Source organism: Zootoca vivipara, chromosome 4 (assembly GCF_963506605.1).
Source record: "Zootoca vivipara chromosome 4, rZooViv1.1, whole genome shotgun sequence".
In the NCBI taxonomy this organism is placed as follows: domain Eukaryota; kingdom Metazoa; phylum Chordata; class Lepidosauria; order Squamata; family Lacertidae; genus Zootoca; species Zootoca vivipara.
The window spans coordinates 29,743,595-29,766,679 of NC_083279.1; the positions used below are offsets into that span (position 1 = coordinate 29,743,595).

The 23,085-nt window shown below is 45.3% G+C and overlaps 1 protein-coding gene across 1 annotated transcript in view; it reads left to right on the plus strand.

Moving 5' to 3' along the window:
• VWA3B (von Willebrand factor A domain containing 3B) overlaps window positions 1–23,085 on the plus strand; it is a 78,565-nt gene that overhangs the window by 44,199 nt on the left and 11,281 nt on the right. Inside the window, 8 exon segments of the mRNA XM_060273478.1 lie at window positions 2,410–2,537; window positions 3,515–3,699; window positions 5,233–5,322; window positions 6,529–6,571; window positions 6,676–6,832; window positions 9,180–9,298; window positions 11,760–11,810; window positions 14,240–14,520. Of these exon segments, the coding sequence (XP_060129461.1) occupies window positions 2,410–2,537; window positions 3,515–3,699; window positions 5,233–5,322; window positions 6,529–6,571; window positions 6,676–6,832; window positions 9,180–9,298; window positions 11,760–11,810; window positions 14,240–14,520 (1,054 nt within the window).

Genomic DNA, 23,085 nt, shown 5'->3' on the forward strand with positions numbered 1-23,085 from the left:
AAATGCAATTAGCTATTATTCACATAAAGTAACAACACAGCAGAGTTCCTTTGGCTCGTCTCATTTAGCTGGAGATGTTGCTGAAAATGACCACTGGCCCCGCCTTTCCCCTCTAGCCTCTCACTCTGGATCCCTCCCAAGCAGACGGAGACTGAGGCAAGGGGGTGGGCTCCTTCTCCGGGCCTGTCTGGCCCATTGCTCAGCAACATGCAGGACTCTCTGTGAGCAGGGTGCCGGGGGTGGGGTGGGAAGCCAACAGGACTGGGACTGTCCTGCTGCTGGGTAGCGGGGGTAACCTCTGGCTCTGTGCTCGTCTAAGTCTGTGCTCACACTGTGATCCTCAGCCTCCTGTCCTGAAAGGGCCTCTTTCTCCTGATCCCCCTTGATTGCTCATACCTCCTGCTTCTAGCACCTCCCAGCTCATTCCTTCCTCAGTCTGCTCCCCAGTGTCCCACCACCACGATCTTGGGTCTAGGTCTGTTTCTTCTATGTCTTCCCTGGAGGGTTCTTCAGCGGGCGGTGCCCACCACTCTTCCTCATCCAGCCAGTCCCTGTCAGTGAGCCACTGTCACTCAGTGTGCCCATCTCTTTGCCATGATCACCACTAGCCATCTCCTTTGGGGCCCAGTCTGCACACCCCTACCCAGGAGGAGAGATCAAAGCAAGTGGAGGCCTCTGCTGCCTTTCTCATTGTGCCTTGTCATTGCTTGAAGGAAGCAGATGCACAGGCAGCAACAGCAAAGAGGATGAGTGCCCAAGGGTTTTGTGGTTATGACTTGGCAGGTGCGTCTCTGTTGCTTACCTGAGCTGAGGTGGCGGGAAGGTCAGTGCAGTGCAAATGCGCTGGCAGAACCAATATGGTTTCTTACCCCTCTCCCTTCTGGTAAGCACTTACTGGGTCCTCCTATCTGATGAGCTGTTAAGCAGTGATCTCTTTGCTGGTGTGTGGGCTTTGACAGGTGTCTGATGATGCTCATCCTTGCTGTTAGCTCTGTGTAATATCCTGTGCAGATGTACTGAATGAAAGGAGAAGTAGCCTTGTCACTGGAAGGATAAATAGCCTTGCTGAAGGCTGTGCGCATGTTGATTTTAATAAGCTCCAGTATATCTACAAAGAACAAACTTGTTTACCTGCTAAAATTGGCTGCTGTCTTAAGTTGAGGGGTGTGGTGTCTTTTCTTCCATTCACTTTGGCAGTGAGCACAGCTTAAACTCTCAAGGCAAGTCCTTTTTTTTTGCTGTAGGGGCTGTGAAACAGGGATGTGGACTTCCACACTTTGTTTTATGGCTGGTAAGAGGAGGAAGGTTGCTGGAATGACAGGTTTATTTTTTTACTTCACCTTTGGGAAGTACATTAGTCATGAAATGGGGAAAAAAATAAGAAATGGATGTGTTATCAGGGTGTGGGGGATTATATATCAGCAAGATGAATGACAAATAATTCAATAATAATTCTTAGGGTGCAGTAATGGGATTTGCAGCAGAATGTATCTCCATGATCATCCATCATAGTTATGTTATTACATCAGTAGCTATAGTAAAGGATGAAGCTGAATGAACTTTCAAGCATGAGTTTTTTCCCCTTGCAGGATATCCCCCCCCCCGGTAATCTTAACTGGATTAGAAAATTTGGCTGGTTTTCCACCTCTACCCTTAATGAGAAGAAGTAGCCTTTCACTTAGTGTCTCATTCTCTGGTTGTATCCTGGCTAGATTACTGTAATGCATTATGTGGGGGCTGCCTTTTAAAAATGGTTCAGAAACTCCAGTCAGTACAGAATGCAGAAGCAAGAATGGTTTGTAGGAGGTTAACAATCAAAGCATATTACACCTGTTCTGTACTGGTTAGAGTGGTTGCCTATTTGTTTCTGGCGCAGTTTATAAAGTGCTGGCTTTGGCCTTTAACCCCTCAATGGTTTGGAACCATGTTACCTGGAGGACTGCCTTATGCAGCTGTCTGAATTCTGCTCTCTTACCTGCCATTAAGAGAGACTAGGCTGAGTGATTCAGAGATGGGGCCTTTTCTGTACTGGCCCCGTATCAATTAAAGATGCTTGCCCATGAAGTGCCTGTACCCCTCCTCCTCCCCCATGACTGCTAAAAGGACCCTCAATCTGTTTTTATTTTCATCTGTGTTTCATTATTCTTATCAATTCATGTGCCTTTCTGTGGTTTTAGTGTTAATTTTAAAGGGGTTTATTTGTAGGCTTAAATTGCTATTTTAAATTACTGTTCCATATGTTTTATCATGGGTTTTGCAAACCACCTTGTCCTGAAAGATGGGATATGGCTCTTTTAATATATATAAAAAACCTTCCCCCTCCCCTTCTTGGTATTATTGTGTAGATTTGGTATCTGGTTTAGAACTGGTTCGTAATTAATTCCAGTTACCGTTTTCTCATTTTGGCAGTGTAAGGATATAGATCTACTAAAGAAAGAGATTGAAAGAGGAGAAAAAGAACTGAAGACAATACATACCGTTTACAATGACAACGTATTGATGGATTTGTTTAATGGAGCGTAAGACCGTCAGGATAAGTATGTCTATATTGGGAGGGAAATATGAACAGGAAAATAAAGTGCTCATCTGCACAACACTGAGGTGGGGATGGGGAACCTGTGACCCTCCAAATATTCTTGGATTCTAGCTCCCATCAGCCCCAGCCAGCACAGCCAACATTCAGGGACAATGGGAATTGTTGTCTAACAATATCTGGGGGGCCACCAATTCCTCATCGCTACATTAAGAAATCCATTCCAGTAGGCAATATAATGTGTTCCCCTCCATATGCTGGTAAATTCCACTCCTCTCATCGCAAGGATGATTCTCTGCTGAAGGATTAACCCCAAAGCTGCAGCTCCTTTTGTGTCTGTGAGCCACCACAGCTGTGCTGAATGTGGCTTCAGTGGTGGTATGCAAATGCCTGATCTTGTTGAACCAACCAGAGAGGTCCCTGTTGCCACAAGTAGAGAACCCAAGGCTAAAGAATAAAAGAGGCTACTACAAATGGGATGATCCCCTGCAGCATCCTTTACTTTGTCGTGGAGAAGTGTTTCACCCACATACAGAAGCTGGCTGTTGTTGGTTTTGGAGCATCAAGTGCCGGGTTCATATGAGGCACACCAAGATTCAGAAACACGGCGTGGTATTCAATGCTAGTCCTACTCAGAGTAAGCCTTTTGAATTTAAGAGACACGACTAAGATTCATTGATTTCAACAGGTATACTCTGACTAGGACCTAGTTCAGGGTTGCCCAAACTCGGCCCTCCAGCTGTCTTTGGACTACAGTTCCCGTCATCCCTGACCACTGGTCCTGCTAGCTAGGGATGATGGGAGTTGTAGTCTGAAAACAGCTGGAGACCCAAGTTTGGGGAAACCCCGACCTAGCCAAATACAATATGTGTGTTTATTTCAGGCTTCTCGTTTCTCAAAGCGGTTTCTCCCAAATATGTGGGTGTGTGTATGTGTGTGCTTGCTTCGGCGCAGGTAGTGACTTGCCTGTTTCTTAAACAGACATCGCAGGCAGCCTTTTGCTGCATCCGCAGCAACCACACACGGTGAGGGACTGAATCCCCCATCTCCAGATAGGCCATATTGGGCTTCTGAAGAGCCTGCAACGGCTTCGCCAGAACCTGGTACAGATGGACGTCAGGGTCGCTCTGAAAGTCCAACCAGAAGGAAGAAAGCCTTATACGCAGGTAAAACAGATTGTGGAGATTTCTCAGTGAAACATTTCCCATCTCTGACATCTTGAATACGAAACTTCCTCTTCCACATGGTTTAACGCCAGATGTGTGCCAGGTGCTGCACAGACCATGGGAATGCAGTCCTCTCAAAACTACGGTACATTCGAAAGACAAGACTAGCATGGAGAAAGTTCCAACTGAAGTCTAAGATCTCTCTCTCTATGTGTGCGTGTGCGTGCCAGAACTCTCTCTTATTATTTGTTTTCCAGTCTGCCTCATTATTGTGGTCCCTTCACCAAAAATAAATATAATTGTGTTTTTAAAATGACACTAATATAGATATATTGAGGTGGTTCGCTGTTTTCTGTATCAGATTGCAGTGGGAAATCCTGCAGATTTGTGGAACAGCTATGAGTTGGAGGATATAGCAGTGCCAGTGCTATTTTTCTGGGGAAAGAGGTGCCAGAACTCACCATGAACACCCCTCTCGTTCTCTTAGAATGGCAATGGCGCCTACCTTAGAAGTGCCGGAACTGGGTTCCGTCAAGTTTCGGCTGGAAAAAAAAATCCTGAGCGGTGGGATCTGTTCCCATCGATCCTTCCAATGGTTCTTTTGCCAACCCTCCCTTTATTAACCTGCTGTGGGGCAAAAAGAGAATCCTGCTTCCAGCTGTGTGTACTGTGTGGCATGTCCTGTTGGTTTGAAGGGAAAAGGAATTCCCTTCGCCCGCAAAGAGCTGACCTCAGTTCTCCAGTGTAGAAAGGGGTTCTGTGGATGTCAATAGGATGAGAGTCTGGAAATTTTCCTGTAAGTTTATGGCAGGGAGACATGAAAAATGAATGCAATTTTATAATGCTCAACAGCATCCTGAGACATCTAAAACTGGAAAAAAATCAGGGTTTTGAATGAATTAGCAGTGCTATTCCTTCCGATTCGCAAGGAAACAGTGCCTTTTCTTAAGTGGGAAATTCATGTAATTTTTTGGGATAGCACCATGAATGGAGTCTTCCTGAACAGCACAATCCTATTCATGTATACTCCATAGTGAGTTTCCTTAAGTATCGTGGGACTTACTATCAGGTAAGTTAACGTAGGATTGGACCCTATATCTGAACCTTTCACATTTTGAACACATCATTAAAAAATAGAAACTCTGGGAGAAAAACTCCTTTGGCCTGTTATCTTTTTGGAAATGGCTGCATGGCCCTGCTCCCAAAAAGCTTGATTTGCCCCCTTATCTTGGCATGCAAAATCAAAATGTCAAAATTCCAGCATATGGATTTTAAAGTGCATATTCAAAGCTTATGAGTGTGGTCCCAGCTCTGCCCAGAAGCAGCTATATCTTCAACTGAGTCACATAGTGAATGGAAAAGTGTAGAGAATAAATTATGGAGGCTGTGCATTTTGTCTGTGGGGATGTTTCCAGCGCAGTTCATGTCTAAAGGGCTGGAGGCACTAAAAAGTTCTTTTGCTTTTCAGAATCTTAGCAGACTTCTGGTGTGTTATTAAGTTGCTTGTGTGTGTTTGTGAACATCTTTCTGCAGAACAAACAAGGAGTAGCCTGCTTAGGACACAACGTCATGCAGGAAAGCCTGAACAAAGTCCAAGTGAAAGAGGATCTCCTGAAAGAAAAAGTAAGCTGTGGCCCTTTTTATTAATGCTTAGGCCACCATTTGTTTCTGCATGCCTTAGCCCCGTCCATGGAATATCCAGTTAACTGAATATTGAACTGCACTCTGTGCTCCTGAGAGAACGAAACCCTCTCCTCTTCCATCATCTAGTGGGTCCTGAGGCCATTGCAGTTATGCATGGGGGAAGCTGTACAGAAGCCATGTTTCATTCCTCTGAGCCAGCGGTGGGGAGCGTTTTTGGCCTGCTGGGCCAGATCTTTATCTCTACTCCTGCCCCCAACTTGGACAGGTTGGTGGGATTGCCCCCTGTCAAATCATCCAATATCCCATGAAAACCACCCGTCATGTGGCACTTACCCTTATGGGGGAAAGCCCATGGAATCTTTCTAAGAGCAGGTGGGCAAGACATCATTTTAATTGCCTCTGGGGGAGGGAAGGATTAAAGCTTAAATAGTGAACCTTCTCTCTCCGTGTACAGTGGTTTTTTTTGTTAAGATAGGGTCCTCCTGTGCTCAGTATTCACTTCTGTTTTTTGTTTTCTTTTAAAGCTAGCAGTGCTGCTGCCTGCTGTGCATTTAATGTAACGTTAACAGTGGGTGGCGGGCTGCTTTCATGCTGTCAGGAAAAACAAGGGCTAGAATGTTGTTGGGTGTGTCTTTGGTGTTTTGTGTTTGGCTGCCCCTCCCTGGTGAGCCAGTCATGGCTGCAGAGAGAAGGCTGCAAGTGTCGTCCCACCCGCCCAAATTCCAGAATAGCCTAACCCATTCCATCAGCTCGCTGGGCTGGACCTGGGACCTGGCGCTGTCACCTAGGCAGAGCAGCCAGGTTTTGGCCCTGTTGGTGTGGCTGTCTCAAGAACCTTCCAACTTTCTGGCTTTCCCATCTATTCTTTGGCCTGCCTGTGCCTCACCCTTTCCCTTCTAACTTTCATCTCGGTTCGTTTGGGGCTGTACATTTAAGGCGGAATCATGCCACTTTAAATTGTAGCTCTGTGGGGGGAATAGGGGGTCTTCTAATGACTCTCAGCACCCTTGACCAACTACAGTTCTCAGGATCCTTTGGGGGAAGCCACGACTGTTTAAAGTGGTATGATACTGCATTAAATGCATAGTGCAGATGGGGCCTTATACTCTAGGAAACCCTGTGCTCCTGACTGTTCGTCCCCCAGTACTGCCACATTTGAAATAACACAATAATCTTGTTTTTAAGTGCCCGCTGCAGTGAAGACACAAGATAGAAAGATAGATAAAGAGTAAGTAGATTTGATGAACTTGGTGGTTTTTTTTGGAGGGGGAAAGGGTATTTCTGAATGGGTTTCAGTGTCTCATTTATTTTCTCCCTCTGTCTTTTAAAAAGCCCTTTAGATATCCCTTCCTCTAAGTGGCTGAAGACTCATGGTTTGGTTGCTAGGCGACTCACCATAATGGATGCTTTGGCCCCGACAGCTGTTCCTCGCACAACCAAATACATTCCTATTCTAGACAAACATGTTGTTTCAAGAGTATTTGATGATGTAAGTCTCTTAGTTGTTTCTGGGGAAATTCCACATTAACAGTGTGACTCTGAATGAAGCAAGGATTCAGGTTGTGTTGAGTATGTTCCCATTTTGATATCTGGGACTGTTGACCGGGGGGGGGGGGGTAAGAGAGCGTCCAGAAATATTTCACTGTAAACCCTTTAATTGCAAGGATATTTTCATGTATCCTTTAATTGCAAGGATATGCAATTTATGCATAAAACCTTTAATTGCAAGGATATTTTCATATTTTCATGTATATGTTCCTGTATCTGAAGAAGTGTGCATGCACACGATAGCTCATACCAAAATATAAACTTAGTTGGTCTTTAAGGTGCTACTGAAGGAATTTTTTTATTTTGCTTCATTTCCTTCGTAATCCTATATTTCTTGCCATTCTTACCTCTTTTGTGCTGTTCCTCCTATCTGGATCAAGTCACATGTGTGATCCCAGCCAATTGAGGATCATTTAGTCAATTGCGTGATGTCAAGATGCTATGCAGCCAATCAAATGTGACTACCTGGGGGCATATGAAGTCAGTTAGGAGAGAAGATGAATTTTTTAAGGCATTGCTAATAGTCTCATTGGGTGCTTTAGCTGAGATTCCTACATTGGGTCCCTTCCAACTCTATGATTCTATGCTTTGTCTAATCCTCTTTTAAAGCCACCCTGATACCGTGTGAGTTTTCAGTGTATGTACCTGAAATAAACAACAGTTTTAGGAAAGGGATTAGTCGCTGACAAAAGTTTACATTAATTTCTGCTTTGGATTAATGCTGTTTCTGTGCCAACCTCCCACAAAGTTTCACGGCCCCATTTTGAGGGCAAGGGCACGGGAGTGAAATGAATCAATGCTTCAGCTAGCATGTCTGACATCTGTGTGCCGCTGGCCATCATCCTCTCCCCCCCCCCTCCCGAAATTTCAAGGGGCATTCTGTGGGGGGGGAATGGTTGCCCTCTGGCTACTAGAGATAAGCTGGGGGTGGAGTGCTAGTGACTTTTGCAGCTCCACCAGTGAAATTCACCTCTGCCCTCACAATTCCACAGTTTCTCACACACCTTTTTGTAGTCAACACCCCTCTGTTGTTGTTGTTGTTGTTGTTGTTGTTGTTGTTGTTGTTGTTGTTGTGCCCGTTTCCCAGTCTAGGATTCATTTCATTGCATTCCCTCCTTTTTTTTTACCAATAGGTGGCAGTGTACTAACACCTTGTGTTCAAACACTGACTCTGGGTCACAGATCACTTAGGCTGCATGCGAAACCTCTGGCACGCCAATATTTTGCACTTGGTGAGACAGCTTGGAAAAGAGGACTGAGCTCTGTGGGACCCCTGAATTCTTGAAGCTTCAGTGTGGTTTCTAAATTGATTTGTGCGATTTAAGCTGCCTTTGTGACGTTCTCTTAGGCTGTTGCTGTGCAAATGGTTAAGCGGCAGGGGCTGAAGTGCCTTCCATTTGGTTAGCTTTATTCTTTATCTGGGCACCACATTCATCTAGCGGCTGCCCCTTACAGAAATCTAGTAGATATGGCACAGAGGGAATATGGAGGGAAGAGGAAAAATAAGCACACAGAGACACCGGTTGAGACATAATAGTTACAATGAGCTTGTAGAGTGAGCTCCTGCTTTAATTTTGCTATGGTATGTTAATGTGGGGTGGTAATAAACCCAGCAGTACACAGAAGTTAGCCCACTGTTATTGTATGAATCACAGAGACACCTTGGCAGCATTTTGGTAGTGTTTTAGATTTCCCATGAGGTCTTCAGTAGACGGCCTCCTCTGGGTGCCCTCACCATCTGATTGTGAGGTGAGTCAAATGCGACTGTCCCCAGAGAGAATCATAGAGTTGTAGAGTTGGAAGGAATCCTGAGAATCATCTAGTCCAACCTTCTGCAGTGCAGGAATATGCAGCTGTCCCATACGGGGATCGAACTTGCAACCTTGGCATTATCAGCACCATGCTCAAACCAACTGAGCTATCCAGGCCGAGGTCTGCTTGGTGCCTACTTTGTTTTCATGTCAGCCCTTGCGAAAGGCTTCTTTACTGTTTGAAGCTGCTTGGATTTTACTGTTTTATTTCTTGTTGGCTTATAGTTATTTTTAGCTAAATTGTAATTTGTTAACTGCCTTTTTCTATTGTAATCCCCCGCCCTTCCCCCTGGAAGTGTACCTATAATTGCTAGGTAAACAATCACATGTCTTGGGGATTTGTGGGCTAATCACATTCAAAGCTTTGTTTTTGTTCCCCACTTAGCCAGGTTAGACTCAATACATTATATGGCTGTGCATGCTTCAACATTTGACAGTGAAAAGTTTCGAAGGCCTGATCCTGTGTTTCTGCGGCAGGTTCTCCCCTTTGCCCATGTGAGCAACAATAAGAAATATGTCACGCTGATCAATCCTCAAGCAGTGGATCTTGATGCTTATAAGAAGAAGTTGCAAGAAGCAATCAAAGTGTATGAAAGGCAAGTCTACTCTTGCACACACACAGTATTTTTATTAATTGACATTTTCAAGACCAGGACATAAATAAATGCAACATGCAAGATACATTTGGCCATTAATATTTATTAATACTCCATTGGTTATTCATAGAGTTGATTTTAGGCTTTTGGAAATAATGCATTTATCTTCCTCAAAGTTTTTAACTTGCTTTTCAAGACAGAAATGTGTTTTCTGCTCCGCTCTGGGATTGGTTGGCATTTTTGGGGAAGACAACTGTACGATTTGCATTCCTTCAGCTGTAAAATAGCATTATATATTTGAAACAGTTACTGTTTTCCCTATGGGACTTCTCCAAGCTGGAATATCAAGAGGACAAATTTCAATATGGAGCTGTTTGCAAATGACCGAGCAATAACTCTAAATGTCTCTCACAGCAGCTGTTCAGGCTTGTCTATTACGCCACGAATGGTACAATATATTTCTGCAGATTGAATTTGCAGGGTTTGAAGCGCAAGTTTCTGAATCGCGATAGGTCAAACTTTTATTTGACGCCTGCCAAATTGTCCAAATTGTCTGTGCACGGAAAAGCTTTAATGAAGAAGGATGCATGACATTAAGTTGTCCTCCTTGATAAATAACCCAAGCACTATTAGCATGATATTTAGCTGAAGCAAAAAATGGCAGTAACAATAATGCCATTCCTTCCAGAAAGCAAGAGAATATTTTCTGCTGGGCAGAGAATGGCACCCCGCCCCTGAAACAAAGAGGTCTTAAAGCTACAGTGAATTATTGTTTGGAATAATCACAGGCATAAGAAAAGGAGCAGGTGGCTAACAGACAGCAACATGTGCCCTTCAGAAATAAATATCCCGACGCTGTCAGATTTTATGCCTGTGAATAAATTAGGGAATCTGAGTATGTGACACAAAAATTATCCTGGAATACTTCATTATACTCTGGAATGCACAAATGCCCTTGGCATGCTGTCGTAGCTCTGGCCCCTGACTGCCAAAAGGACGCACCTGTGGTTCATAGAGAGACGGCGTTGGTTCAGGATTGCTGCCAAATTCCACCCGGGGAAGCTGTGCCGCACCTGAGGGCTCTTCACCAGATCCGTTTCATAGGAACAGACCCAGAAGCTGCCATTCTGCAGGCTGCAGTCCTCTTGGTATCCTTTTTTTTACCACAGGGATGGAGAACACCTGCGGCCTTCCAGATGCTGCTGGACTCCGCTCCCATCAGCCAACAGCCAGGAATTGTGGGAGTTGTAGTTCAGCAGCATACGGAGGGGGCACAGGTTCCGCATGCCTGCTTTACCGAAACTGTTGAATGATTAGATTTGTTGGTTTACCTACAAGGTGGCACTTAATTGTTTCAGCAGGTCTTCAGTAGAAAACCACCACATATCCGTATTAGCGGAGTAGTAGCTTTAGCGGAGTAGTAGTAGCGGAGTAGTAGGGACCCAGGTGGCGCTGTGGTTAAACCACTGAGCCTAGGGCTTGCTGATCAGAAGGTCAGCGGTTCGAATCCCTGTGACGGGGTGAGCTCCCGTTGCTTGGTCCCAGCTCCTGCCAACCTAGCAGTTCGAAAGCACATCAAAATGCAAGTAGATAAATAGGAACCGCTACAGCGGGAAGGTAAACGGCGTTTCCATGTGCTGCTCTGGTTTGCCAGAAGCGGCTTTGTCATGCTGGCCACATGACCTGGAAGCTGTACGCCGGCTCCCTCGGCCAATAATGCGAGATGAGCGCGCAACCCCAGAGTCGGTCACGACTGGACCTAATGGTCAGGGGTCCCTTTACCTTTAGCTTGCTACCAGACTGATAAAATCAAAAGGAAAATCCATGGCTCAGTAGGAGAGCATATGCATTGCAAGTTCAGTTCCTGGTATGTCCAGTTAAATGGCCAAGTAGGAGATGATGGGAAAGACCACTGTCTGAGACCCTGGAAAGCCCCCCACCCCAGCTTCAGCTCCCTGAGGGTCAATTGTCCCACTAGAATGAGATTCCTTTCCCCTCCACACCCCCATGCATGTGTAGAAGCACCTTTGGATTGCATAGGATACCTGTAGACCAAGCCATTGTGTGTTATACGTGAAGCCAGCATCAATCCTGACCGGCTAATGTTTTATCAGCTGTGTGGCTTGTTTATATTACTCTGTGCTGGATGGAACTCCCAATGGAACACCATTGTGCAGGCTACAATGGGAATTCACCTGCATTCTTCCATGTTCCTGGTTGTGTCACATTGTTACTGTGAAAAGCAATGTTTTCCTGTTGCCTTTGTTTTCAGAGGATGATTTTGAATTTCACAGTTGGTCGATGAGGTCAGTTTGACACTTCTTTTTTAAGGCCTCTCAGAGTACAAATTTGCCACAGATCTCCCTCCCCTATTTCTAAAAGAATGGAGTGTTCCGTTTTATTTAATCTCGTTAAGTGCACTTAACTGCGCTCTGAGAAACTGTTGTGTTTTCATTAACAGGCGACTTGATCAGATTATTTGGAGAGCGTTACCTCAGGAGGAAAAAGACAAGTAAGATGCTGACTTCTTACTTTCCAGCTCAGGACTTTATTTTTATTTTTTTTAAAAAAAGTATAGATGGAATGGGAGCCACTGTTTCATTTCTCCGTTGGAAGTGCACCTTGGGTTTTAGGCATTTTATCTGATGCTTTTTAAAAATCATCTCTGTAGTGCCGGGGGGGGGGCTTTTCTGTTGAGGGCCACAGTCCCATAGGGAAAGTCTGTCAGCGGCCATATGCCAGTGATGGGTGGGGTGGGGCTGGAGGTAAAAGTGGGTGGGGCACCCCCTTTTTCTGTCATCTCCTTTTGACTTATCTTAACCCCCCCCCCCCGGCTATCTTCATGAAACTTCACTGAGGGTTGCAGGTTGTCCCCCCCCCCCCCGGTCTGAACTCTAGTGGCTCCAAAATCCATAAGGGGTTGTCAGACCCTCCAAGTGCCCCTATTTTCAAGGGAAAGTCCCAGATTTACAGAAGCCGTCCCGCTTTCTGATTTGATCCTGGAAAGTCCTGCTTTTCCTCGGGACGTCCCTCTTTTCGTGTATGAAATGAAAGCAACCCTGTATAGGGAAGGGTTTTTTTAAAAAATGTTTAATGTTTTGTTACGTTTTTATGTATGTTGGAAGCCACCCAGAGTGGCTAGGGCAACCCAGTCAGATGGGCGGGGTGTTATTCTTATGGAATAGGATGTCCCTATTCTCACTGGAGAAATGTTGGAGGGTATTGATTGTGGCTAATATGAAATGATACAGAAGCCATGTCATATTTTTCATCACTTGATGCTGCATCTCCTTGAGGGTGAGGATGCCTCTCTCGTGACTGGGCACATAAGAAGTATATCCAGCCTGTACCATTAGGCTAATATGTTTAATTTTGCAAAGTTCTAGCCTAATTCACATGTATTAATTAACACAGGGAAACCCAGGAGCTGTTTAGTCCATGCTTACGTAATGAGTCCATTCATAGTTGATTTGTTGGAGCAAGTGGAACCCTATTGGGCCCTTCTGTCACCTGACCCTTGCTGAGTTGGTAGCTGTGGTACTTCCTTTTCTCGCAGTGTATTGAGAGCAGGTCTGCCACTCCTTCCTTCAGCAACTCCCGTAATAATGCTCTAGCTGCTAGAATACCCTATTTTGAGAACCCTGGAGCCATTACAGGCAGGATGTTATACACTGGAGGTGTTTTGCTCCCCAGTGCAACCTAGCTACAGCTCCTGCACCAAGCTCAAGGGTACCCCACATAGACTGCATGACAGTAATCCAAAACTTGAGGGTATCAATGCCTGGACAACTGGGCTCACGCTATTCTGGTCCAGGAATGGCTGTAGCTGTCTTACCAGCCGAAGTTGGTAAAAGGAACTCCTAGCCACTGAGGACACCTTAGCCTCTGGTGACAGAGCTGAATCATGGAGCAGTCCCAGACTACACTCCTGTTCCTTCAAGGAGAGTTCGACCCCATCCAGGGCAGCCAACTTACCTACTTCCCAGACCCGGGAAACACTCACCCACAGAGCTCTGTCTTGCCAGAACTCAGACTCAGTTTATTAGTCCTCGTCCAACCCACCGATGAATGGTTTTCTCATAGTACCACAGTATGATCAAAATGAAGATAAGTCCTACCTTACTTGATTGGAAAAGAAGGTCTGCTTAGTCGAGCATTCTGCTCCATGAAGCAGCCACACTTACCGGTATTATTCTGGCAGTTTGCAAATAGGACATGAAGGGAAGAGCCTTTCTTTGTCCCCAGCAGCTGGAATGCTAATGTATACTGTGCTTGTGTAGGTATTGGTTTTTTGCTTACATCATGGAACCCAAGGCAGTTCTCAGGTGACCTTCCATCCAAGCACTGACCAGGCCCAGACCTGTTTAGCTTCAGCAGGGTAGAAGTCTTAAGTGCCTTCAGATTGTACCCTGGGAGGTTCCATTTGCCTGTCATGGCTAAGAGCCCCTTGTTGACCTCTATGAATTTGCCATCATTTTTCGTCGTGGGGGCTCCATGCTTTTAACAACAGCATAAAACAGCCAAGTTCAATAGTTGCAACTTTCCCTATCACCATACTTCCCAAGCCGGGAAGCCTCCAGAAATCAAAGTGAAGTTGTCTAGAGGAGGCTGCTCCTTGTTCTTCCTTAGTGGCGTAGGAGAGCCGGAAAACAAAAATCGCACCTGGCAACCAATGTGCCCCTTTGGTTTCAGAAAGTACATGGGTAGACAAGTCTATAAAGCCCAGGATGCAAGTTTTCACACCCCTCTAGCGGCTATGGTGGCTCATTGACCAGAAGCAATGTATTTTGGATTAACTCATCAAGTGTATACTCGATTCTGACCAAACTTAAGCCTCCTGATGTCTATTGTAAACTCTTCAACTGGTTGTTCATGACACCGACAACGTACATAAACTCTTGGTATGTCGCATCAGAGTGAAAGTACTGTTTTCGCTTCTAGGTTTGAACAGGACAAGCCGGTCTCGTATGTAGAACGCAAGGAATCTTTGCTCCAGGCCTTAGAAAATGCGAGTTGGCCCATTGCCTACGAAGAGGTGATGTTGTTGGAAGACGAGATTCTGACAGGATTAACGTATGAACAGCAGGCCATTGAACTTAAAGAAGCTTCCAAAGAAGAACCCCAGAGAATCTGTCCCCTTCGCATCTGCCCTGCTAAACACGTAGGTGGTATTTCATTACTTATTTATTTGCAGGGTTTTTTTTTTACAAGAAATGGACAAGGCAGCTTGATATATATATATATATATATATATATATATATATATATATATATATATATATATGTAAAATGCAAGAAAGAAACACAATCTTAGGGACAAACTGAAAAGCCAAAGTCAAGTACGTACATTTTAAAAGAGCAGTAGAGTACACACTTCATTAGCAATGCCACCAGCATAGTTTTCAAGCATAATAATAATTATTATAATAATTATTTATTATTTATCCCCCACCCATTTGGCTGAGTGTCTCCAGCCACTCTGGACGGCTCCCAATTGAATATTAAAACAATACAGCATTAAATACTAAAAGCTTCCCTAAACAGGGCTGCCTTGTTGAAAATACTTGGGTTTGAAAATACTTGGGTTTTTAAGGTTTGCGATAGCTTTGTTTGGCATGTTTTGTGCATGTATGGAAATAAAAGATGGAAAGGAAATGATATAGCACGACTTTGTCATGAAGGAAAAGAAATAGATACCTTTTCTTGAAAAGAAACCTTTAAAATTTAACCATGGTGACCTCCAAAGGTCACCAAATAAGCTTTGGGCTTCACTGGGTATTTGAACCCAGGTTTCCTCATGCAGAACATTACATCCAGCAGCAACAGCAGATGGGCACTGGGTTGCCACTTTGTGCCCTATCATAGAATCATAGAATCATAGAGTTGGAAGAGACCACAAGGGCCATCCAGTCCAACCCCCTGCCAAGCATAGAATCCTAGAGTTGGAAGGGACCTTGAAGGTTGTGCAGCTCAGCGCAGGATCTACAATGCAGGATGCAGTTTGAACCATCCAGCCTATCCATCCAGCCATTGTTTAAATACCTTCTGGGAATGAAAGTCCACCACTTCCTTCTATTTGAATTCTCTGGTTTAATAAGCCAGCTTCGTAACCCATGGTTATGAAACTAACCAGGGTTCAGGGGCGTAGCCAGGATCAAAACTAGGGGGGGGGCAAGCCATGGTCGTTCAGGGGCGGGGCCAAGGCACAGAAGGGGAGGGGCCACAAAGTGGGCGGGGCTAAAGGGCCAACGGGCCTGATGACATCGTGGCGGTGGCAGCAGCGGCCACCTTGTGCTTCTGGGGCTGGTAGCGTTGGCGGCTACCCTGCTTGGCTGGAAAGGACGGGAGGGTCGGGCAGGCGAGAGGGGGTGGCAGGGCGGGCGAGGGCGAGGCAAGACACGGCCGCAGCCACGACGGCTCCGAGGCGTTGCTGCATATCAGCATAATATTTCAACCATGGTTCAAGCCCCACCTTAGGAAAAAAATCCTGCATTGCAGGGGGTTGGACTAGATGACCCTTGTGGTCCCTTCCGACTACAATTCTATGATTCTATTGATATATTACCATAGCATATGCATCATTCTGCTTTCTTTAATTGTCCTACTCCTAGGCATAGCATCCAACTCCTAGAGGCCTAGGTGCCCCCCCCCAATTACTGGTAAATACCGTATTTGAAAGAGTCATCCCCCCATGTTGATGGGCTTTCTATGTGGGGCTTATCTGCCCCCCCGTATTTTATTAAGGATGGAAGAGGGAGGGAAGGAAGGAAGAAATAGAGAGATAACTCATATTTGTGGGTGTCTCTGGATGACGCTGTGATGCTGGAACTCTGCAGCAAGAGGACAGGAGGGTCGGGCAGGCGAGAGGGGGTGGAAGGGCGGGCGAGGGCGGGGCAAGGCATGGCCGCAGCTACGACAGCTCCGAGGCGTTGCTGCATATCAGCATAATATTTCAACCATGGTTCAAGCCCCACCTTAGGGGAAAAAATCCTGCATTGCAGCGGGTTGGACTAGATGACCCTTGTGGTCCCTTCCGACTACAATTCTACGATTCTATTGATATATTACCATACCATATGCATCGTTCTGCTTTCTTGAATTGTCCTACTCCTAGGCATAGCAGCCAACTCCTAGAGGCCTAGGTGCCTCTCCCCCCCCCCCAATTACTGGTAAATACCGTATTTGAAAGAGTCATCCCCCATGTTGATGGGCTTTCTATGTGGGGCTTATCTGCCCCCCCCTATTTTATTAAGGATGGAAGAGGGAGGGAAGGAAGGAAGAAATAGAGAGAGGGATAACTCATATTTGTGGGTGCCTCTGGGTGACGCTGTGATGCTGGAACTCTGCATGTACAGGAGCCTTGAAAGCAGCTTTCTCTCTGCTTGATTTACAGCAGGCACGTCCAACAGGTAGATTGTGATCTACCAGTAGATCACTGGATGTCTGTGGTAGATCACTGGTAGGTCACTGGCACCCCTAAAAAAAGCTCACCCAAAATTTTCCTCCTCCCTCAAAAAAATTGAACTATGACCTGAAGCCCTAAACAAAAATGGGCCTCCCTCCCTCCTAAAAGAAGCTCAACAAGTTTGACCTAAACCCCCCAAAACAGGGCTTCCCTTCCTTTAAAAAAAAACTCAACAGCTTTGACCTGAACCCCCCAAAAGGGGGTAGATCACCCCCAGTTTTAAACTCTGAGTAGATCAGAGTCTCTTGGGAGGTGGCCACCCCTGATTTACAGTATACAGATGCAGGAGGAGGGGCAGACTGGAACACCAATGCTTTTTATAAACATCACTGTGTCTGTCAAAGCTACAGCCCCCCCCCTTTCTTATTCACTTCCTTTTAGCCTTGCAGAGCCACCTTAGTCAAATTGAATCCTCTGAGTCTGCACCCTCATTAAATCGCCAATAGAACTCATAATGCTCCTGAATGCTCATTAACAAGTCCCACTTAAGAACAATAGGGTGAAATGGTCAGCTATCAAATCTTGCCTGGGGATATATGCTCCATTGTCTTAACTGCTTAACTACTGGTAGCCACTTTGCTTTATTTATTTGATGTGTTTTTGTTACTGCTGTGTCCCCCCCCCCCAGCAAGCGGAGACTTAGCTGCTCTTGCTAAAGCAAAGCCTTTTCCACTTCAGTTTTTGGAGGGGAAAAGTGCTGGTTATGGTCTGTAAAATACATTAATTTTTTTGCTTCTAGGGCGGGGGCAGCTGCCCCCTCCTGCCCCCCCTGCCTACACCCATGCCAGGGTTGGCTTCTTATGAAGATGATCAGAGCTTGTTTTCAACCAAGAGCCATGGCTCTAATCTGGGGTTCAGTAAACCTGGAGTGGAAGTAGGCAGAGGTTCTCCTCAGCCACGTGGGAGGAGGTGAGAAAATGCAATCCCAGAACTTTGTTTGGGCTTGTTGCAGCTCATCCCTATAGTGCCAAACCATGGTTTACTCTGGTGAGTGAATGCAGCATCTGAGAATGCGTTACACTCAAACCTCGGTTTACGTCTACCTCTGTTTGTGACTGCTTCGGCGAGCGATTGCCACGGACCCGGAAGTGTTTACATCCAGGTTCCACAGTGTCGGATGCACAGGCACGATCTGCGCAGCTCGTGTGTGCGCAGAAGCACTCTATCACCGCTTCGCGCATGCGCAAAAGCATGACTTCGGCGAGCGACCGCTTTGGCGAGAGACTGCCTCCACAGAACGGATTGCGGTCGCAAACCGAGGTACCACTGTACTGTGATACTCCCTCTGAGAAAGACCAGACAATGTGAACAGTGAAACTTCCCAATGTATACCTGTCACTTGCAGCATTGTTCCTTTTCTGCACTTAAAAAATGTTATCTAATTGAAATGTTGAGGACTGCAACCTCAGTTGCAAAGGTGTTTGTTTGCTTGCTTGCTTCCCCTGAAGTGAGGGATTTTTAGAGACAAACCAAGTGCTGTGTTACGTGTTGAGGAGTGAGATATTACTTTATAAAATATATAAATGGAAACATTTGTGCGTGATGGTTCATCTCCTACAAGGGTGCATTGTATTGGGCTTAGACAAATATGCATGACTGTAACCTTTTGATAAAATGAAAACATTTGTGCGCATAATAGGGATGGAGCAGCCTTCACTGGCACTTTCTAAACATACCGTGGATGTGTGTTTCCCTAAACCTCTTGTGCAGAGAAACGGTGGCACATTTAGCAGGCAGTTTGGCTTTAAATACCACTCATTTGTATGAAATGGGCACCTGCTACTAGGAGAAGAAACGATGCTCTGCGCTTTGATTGACTGATGTAATCTGTAATTTGAAATGGACAGTTGATAAACGAAAACTTTCAAGCCCAGCAGGATTATGCTAAATCAACCATTCAGTCAGAGAAACAAAAAAATTATTGAGAAAGGGGTTATTAAAATGCTAATAAAGCTTCTTCCTTATTTTTTTTTTAAAAAGCTCTTTGGCAAGCATTACAAGAGGGAGCTTATCTTTTGAGAAAAGGCCAGACCTCTGGCAGATTTCCAATTGTGTATTTCTTTCAATCTTAACAAAGTGAAAAGCTCTCATTTTGCTACCAGTTAAACAAGAGATGGCTTATGTTCAAATGAGGAGAGCTTTAGAAAGTGCCCTTATCTTAACTACAAATGCCTACTCAGAAGACCTCCAGTTCAGTGGAATTTGTTCACAAGTAAGCATGCATAGGATTGCGGTTTCGATCACATGAACCAGAGCCTTCCAACTGTGTGTCACAACACGTTAGTGTGTCTGCTGCAGTGTGTAGGTGTGTCACGCAAACGCTCCCTGCACTCCTCCTGGGGCTGGAAAGCGGTTAGTTTAACCTCCAGTTTGCTGGCGAAATTGAATTACCGTGTCGCGAAATGCTGCATGTCTAAAAAGTGTGTCACCAACATGAAAAGTTTGGAAAGCTGTGACATAAACGATCAACGCTTCTACAGCATAGTGTGGCACATGAAGTAGAAATAAGATACAGCCGTACCTCGGAAGTCAAACAGAATCAGTTCCGGAAGTCTGTTCAACTTCCATTGGCTGCAGGAAGCTCCTGCAGCCAATCGGAAGCCACGGAACCTGTGTCGGATGTTCGGGTTCCAAAAGAACGTTCACAAACTGGAACACACACTTCCGGGTTCGTGGTGTTCGGGAGCCAAAACGTTCGAATCGCAAGGCGTTCGACTTCAGAGGTACAACTGAGCTCTTAAGCTCCGTCCTTCAAGGAAAAATGGTATACAATTAATAAAGGAGAGGTGTCAGACTGAGGAAAGGACCCAGAGGGCTACTAGGGACCATCACAAACATCAGAAGAGCTGTAGAAACCACCCAAAGTCAGCTCTTTAGTCTTCTGTAATCACTTCCCTGTGGCTTCCCTTTTGGGTTTTGGTCCCTCAACACAGCTACCTGAATTTCACAAAGCATCATTGCAAGATGTCTCCTTCCTGCAAGGGAGCAACACAGCAGCATCTTGGTCACCTCACAGCCCCTCTGTCCTTGATCCTCTCTGGCGTGCTTCATGTACTACCAGTCTCCTGACATGTGGGTCAGTTCCCCACAGGCACCCCCCTCCCTTTCAGCCTCTGCACAACAAATACCCACATGGTGCCTTGGAATGATTCATTGTGTGTGTCCTGCCCCACAGGCAGAGGAGATCCTTTCTAATCCTGCATCTCAACTCTGCCACTGAGAAGTTGTTTCATGGCTAGTATGGCTCACCATGAATGGCGCTTGTAAAAAGGGCTGGGGGAGGGGGGGAAGCTGGCTTAATAATAATGATTGAAGATAATATCTGGTGCCCTTGAACCTCTAAAATCTTTGATAAAGGTAAAGGGCCCCTGACCATCAGGTCCAGTCGTTTCCGACTCTGGGGTTGCGGCGCTCATCTCGCTCTATAGGCCGAGGGAGCCGGCGTTTGTCCGCAGACAGCTTCTGGGTCATGTGGCCAGCATGACAAAGCTGGCTCTGGCAAACCAGAGCAGCGCACGGAAACGCCGTTTACCTTCCCGCCGGAGCGGTCCCTATTTATCTACTTGCACTTTGATGTGCTTTCAAACTGCTAGGTGGGCAGGAGCTAGGACCGAGCAACGGGAGCTCATCCTGTTGCAGGGATTCGAACCGCCAACCTTCTGATCAGCAAGCCCTAGACTCTGTGGTTTAACCCACAGCGCCACCTGGGTCCCCTTTGATATATCCTAATAAAAATAGGAAGCGTCCATTAAGTGAGTGCGGTAGCTGTTGATAATCTTCCTCTAACCCAGGCACCCCCAAACTTTGGCCCTCCAGATGTTTTGGACTACAATTCCCATCTTCCCCGACCACTGGGCCTGTTAGCTAGGGATCATGGGAGTTGTAGGCCAAAACATCTGGAGGGCCGCAGTTTGGGGGGTGCCTGCTCTAACCCACCAGTTCATTCCTCTGCTCTGCAGGAGTAGAAACATCTCTGCACTTTACCAGTTCCTTCTGGTGTGTTTCCTACCTGCTGTCCTGACATGCCAACATATGCTACTGACTGTGATGTGATTAACACCGTGCAATCACTTATCCTGAGACAACCTGCATTAGCAGCCTAATCAGAGCCCCATCTTCAGTAATTGCTAATCTGCAGCTGCAAAGCTTCAGGACTGAGTGGTAGAAATGCAGGTGTCATTCAGAAACGGTGTTGAGCTCAGGATAGAAATGAAACTTTTCAAACAATGGCTAGGTCCCCCCCCCGTTTTTTATTTGTCTTGCCTAAATGTATACCTAACTTATTTTGCACACACACCATAAACATGTGCTATACTCAACATGACTTGATGTTAGAAAAAGATGCTTGGCAAGGTACATTTCCCTTGTATATTAGTTAATTAGTGAATGCAATGCTGTTTTCTTGGAATTTAAATCTTTGGACAAATCTGATTTTTTAAAAAGCACCCATGAGATGGCCTTATCAATGCTGAAAGAGAAATAGTAACCTTTTATGGCTGACCTTAGCGGTTGACTATCTGTTCAGACCTACTGCTGAATTAATGTAAGCTATCAAAAAAAGCTGAAAAGTTGGTATTGTTCAGCTTGTGGATAGAGATGCACCATTGCTCTTGTTTGTACAGACGGCTAAAAGATCTACCGAGCCTCAAAACAGAGCTACAGAGGCACTGACGACTTCTTCTAGAAGGCAGAAATGTGCAGAGCAGATTATTTTGTCTAAAACAAATTCCATAAAAGTCAGAGCACATAAGTTTAGACTAGGTTGCCTTAGATCAGAAAATGAAGTGTTATTGTAATTGCAAAAGCATAAAGGAGGAAGAAGAGTTAGCATTTCATAGAGCACCTTTCAAGCGTTGGCGCATTTCTCACATCCATGGCACTGATGAAGAGGGTTGTAGCCCTGTTACAGAAAAATTAGTATCCAAAGCTAGTAGCTTTAAGAGGGACTGAGGACATTTTCTACTTCTCTTAAAAGATTAGATTCTTAGAGCTAGATCAGGCACCCCCAAACTCGACCCTCCAGATGTTTTGGGACTACAACTCCCATCATCCCTAGCTAACAGGACCAGTGGTCAGGGATGATGGGAATTGTAGTCCCCAAACAGCTGGAGGGCCGAGTTTGGGGATGCCTGAGCTAGATTCACTTGTTCCCTCAGCGTGGATGCCAATAATTTGGTTTGAGAGGATGCTCAGAGGTTGGGTGGGTTCTTCCACTACTAGAGGAATAGGGGCAGCTATTTCCCTGATCAACCCTCTTCCCTCTGCTGCTTCCCACACCACCTTTCAGAGGCGCCCTCAAACCTTTGGAACAAATTGGGGGTGGGTATTAGGGGCTGCAGTGGGAATGGTGAATGAACATGCCCTTTCTGCTCCTCAGAAGCTTTCACAGGATCAAAAGCCAATATGTGGATGGAACAGCAGCACTCAAAGTTTCTCCTCCTGAGATACCTGCTTTTCATGCTCCAAGGCAGCTGCAACATTTATTATCTCTCCAATGTCACATAGCCTTTTCTTGTCTAGTGTAGATTATTTTCCCCCCACCTGCTGATGGTATATGTTATTCTCAATCCCATTTTGCCCCTGGAGCAGCTATTTGTTTCCAAAGGGATGATTAGGGCAAAACATTTTGCTCTCTTCATGATGGGGTCTTGACCAGGAGGAACCCATTGTGGTTTTATTCTACAAAAGAAGATTTGAAAGTGTAGGAACATAGAATCATAGAGTTGGAAGTGACCACAGGGGCCATCTGCTCCAACTCCTTGCAATGCAGGGATCTTTTGTCCAACGTGGGGCTCGAACCCACAACCTTGAGATTAAGGGTCTCATGTTCTACTGACTGAGACATGAAGCTGCTTTATTTTGAATCAGACCATTGGTTCCTTCAGTCATATTTCCCAACCTGATGAGCAATGGCTGTAGAGAACTTCCCTGTAGATAAACTTCCCTAGCCCTGTAGTGATATATTTGCCACTGGAAGTCCATGGGGAATGAATCCGGTATCATCTACAGGTGAAACTTGAAAAATTAGAATATCGTCGAAAAGTGCATTTGTTTCAGCAACGCAACTTAAAAGTGAAACCAATATATGAGATAGATGCATGACATCCAAAGCAAAATATGTCAAGCCTTTATTTGTTGTAATTATTATTTGTCATTAGACGGGTCAATTATAAATGGAATGTAATTAATGAAATGTAATAGCGATGTTTATTTTTGTATTATTGTAACTATTTGTTTTATTACTGTGGAATTTCCAAAAGAAAGCATTTGGAAAAATTAAAAATAATAAGTTGCATTACTGAAATAAATGCACTTTTCGACG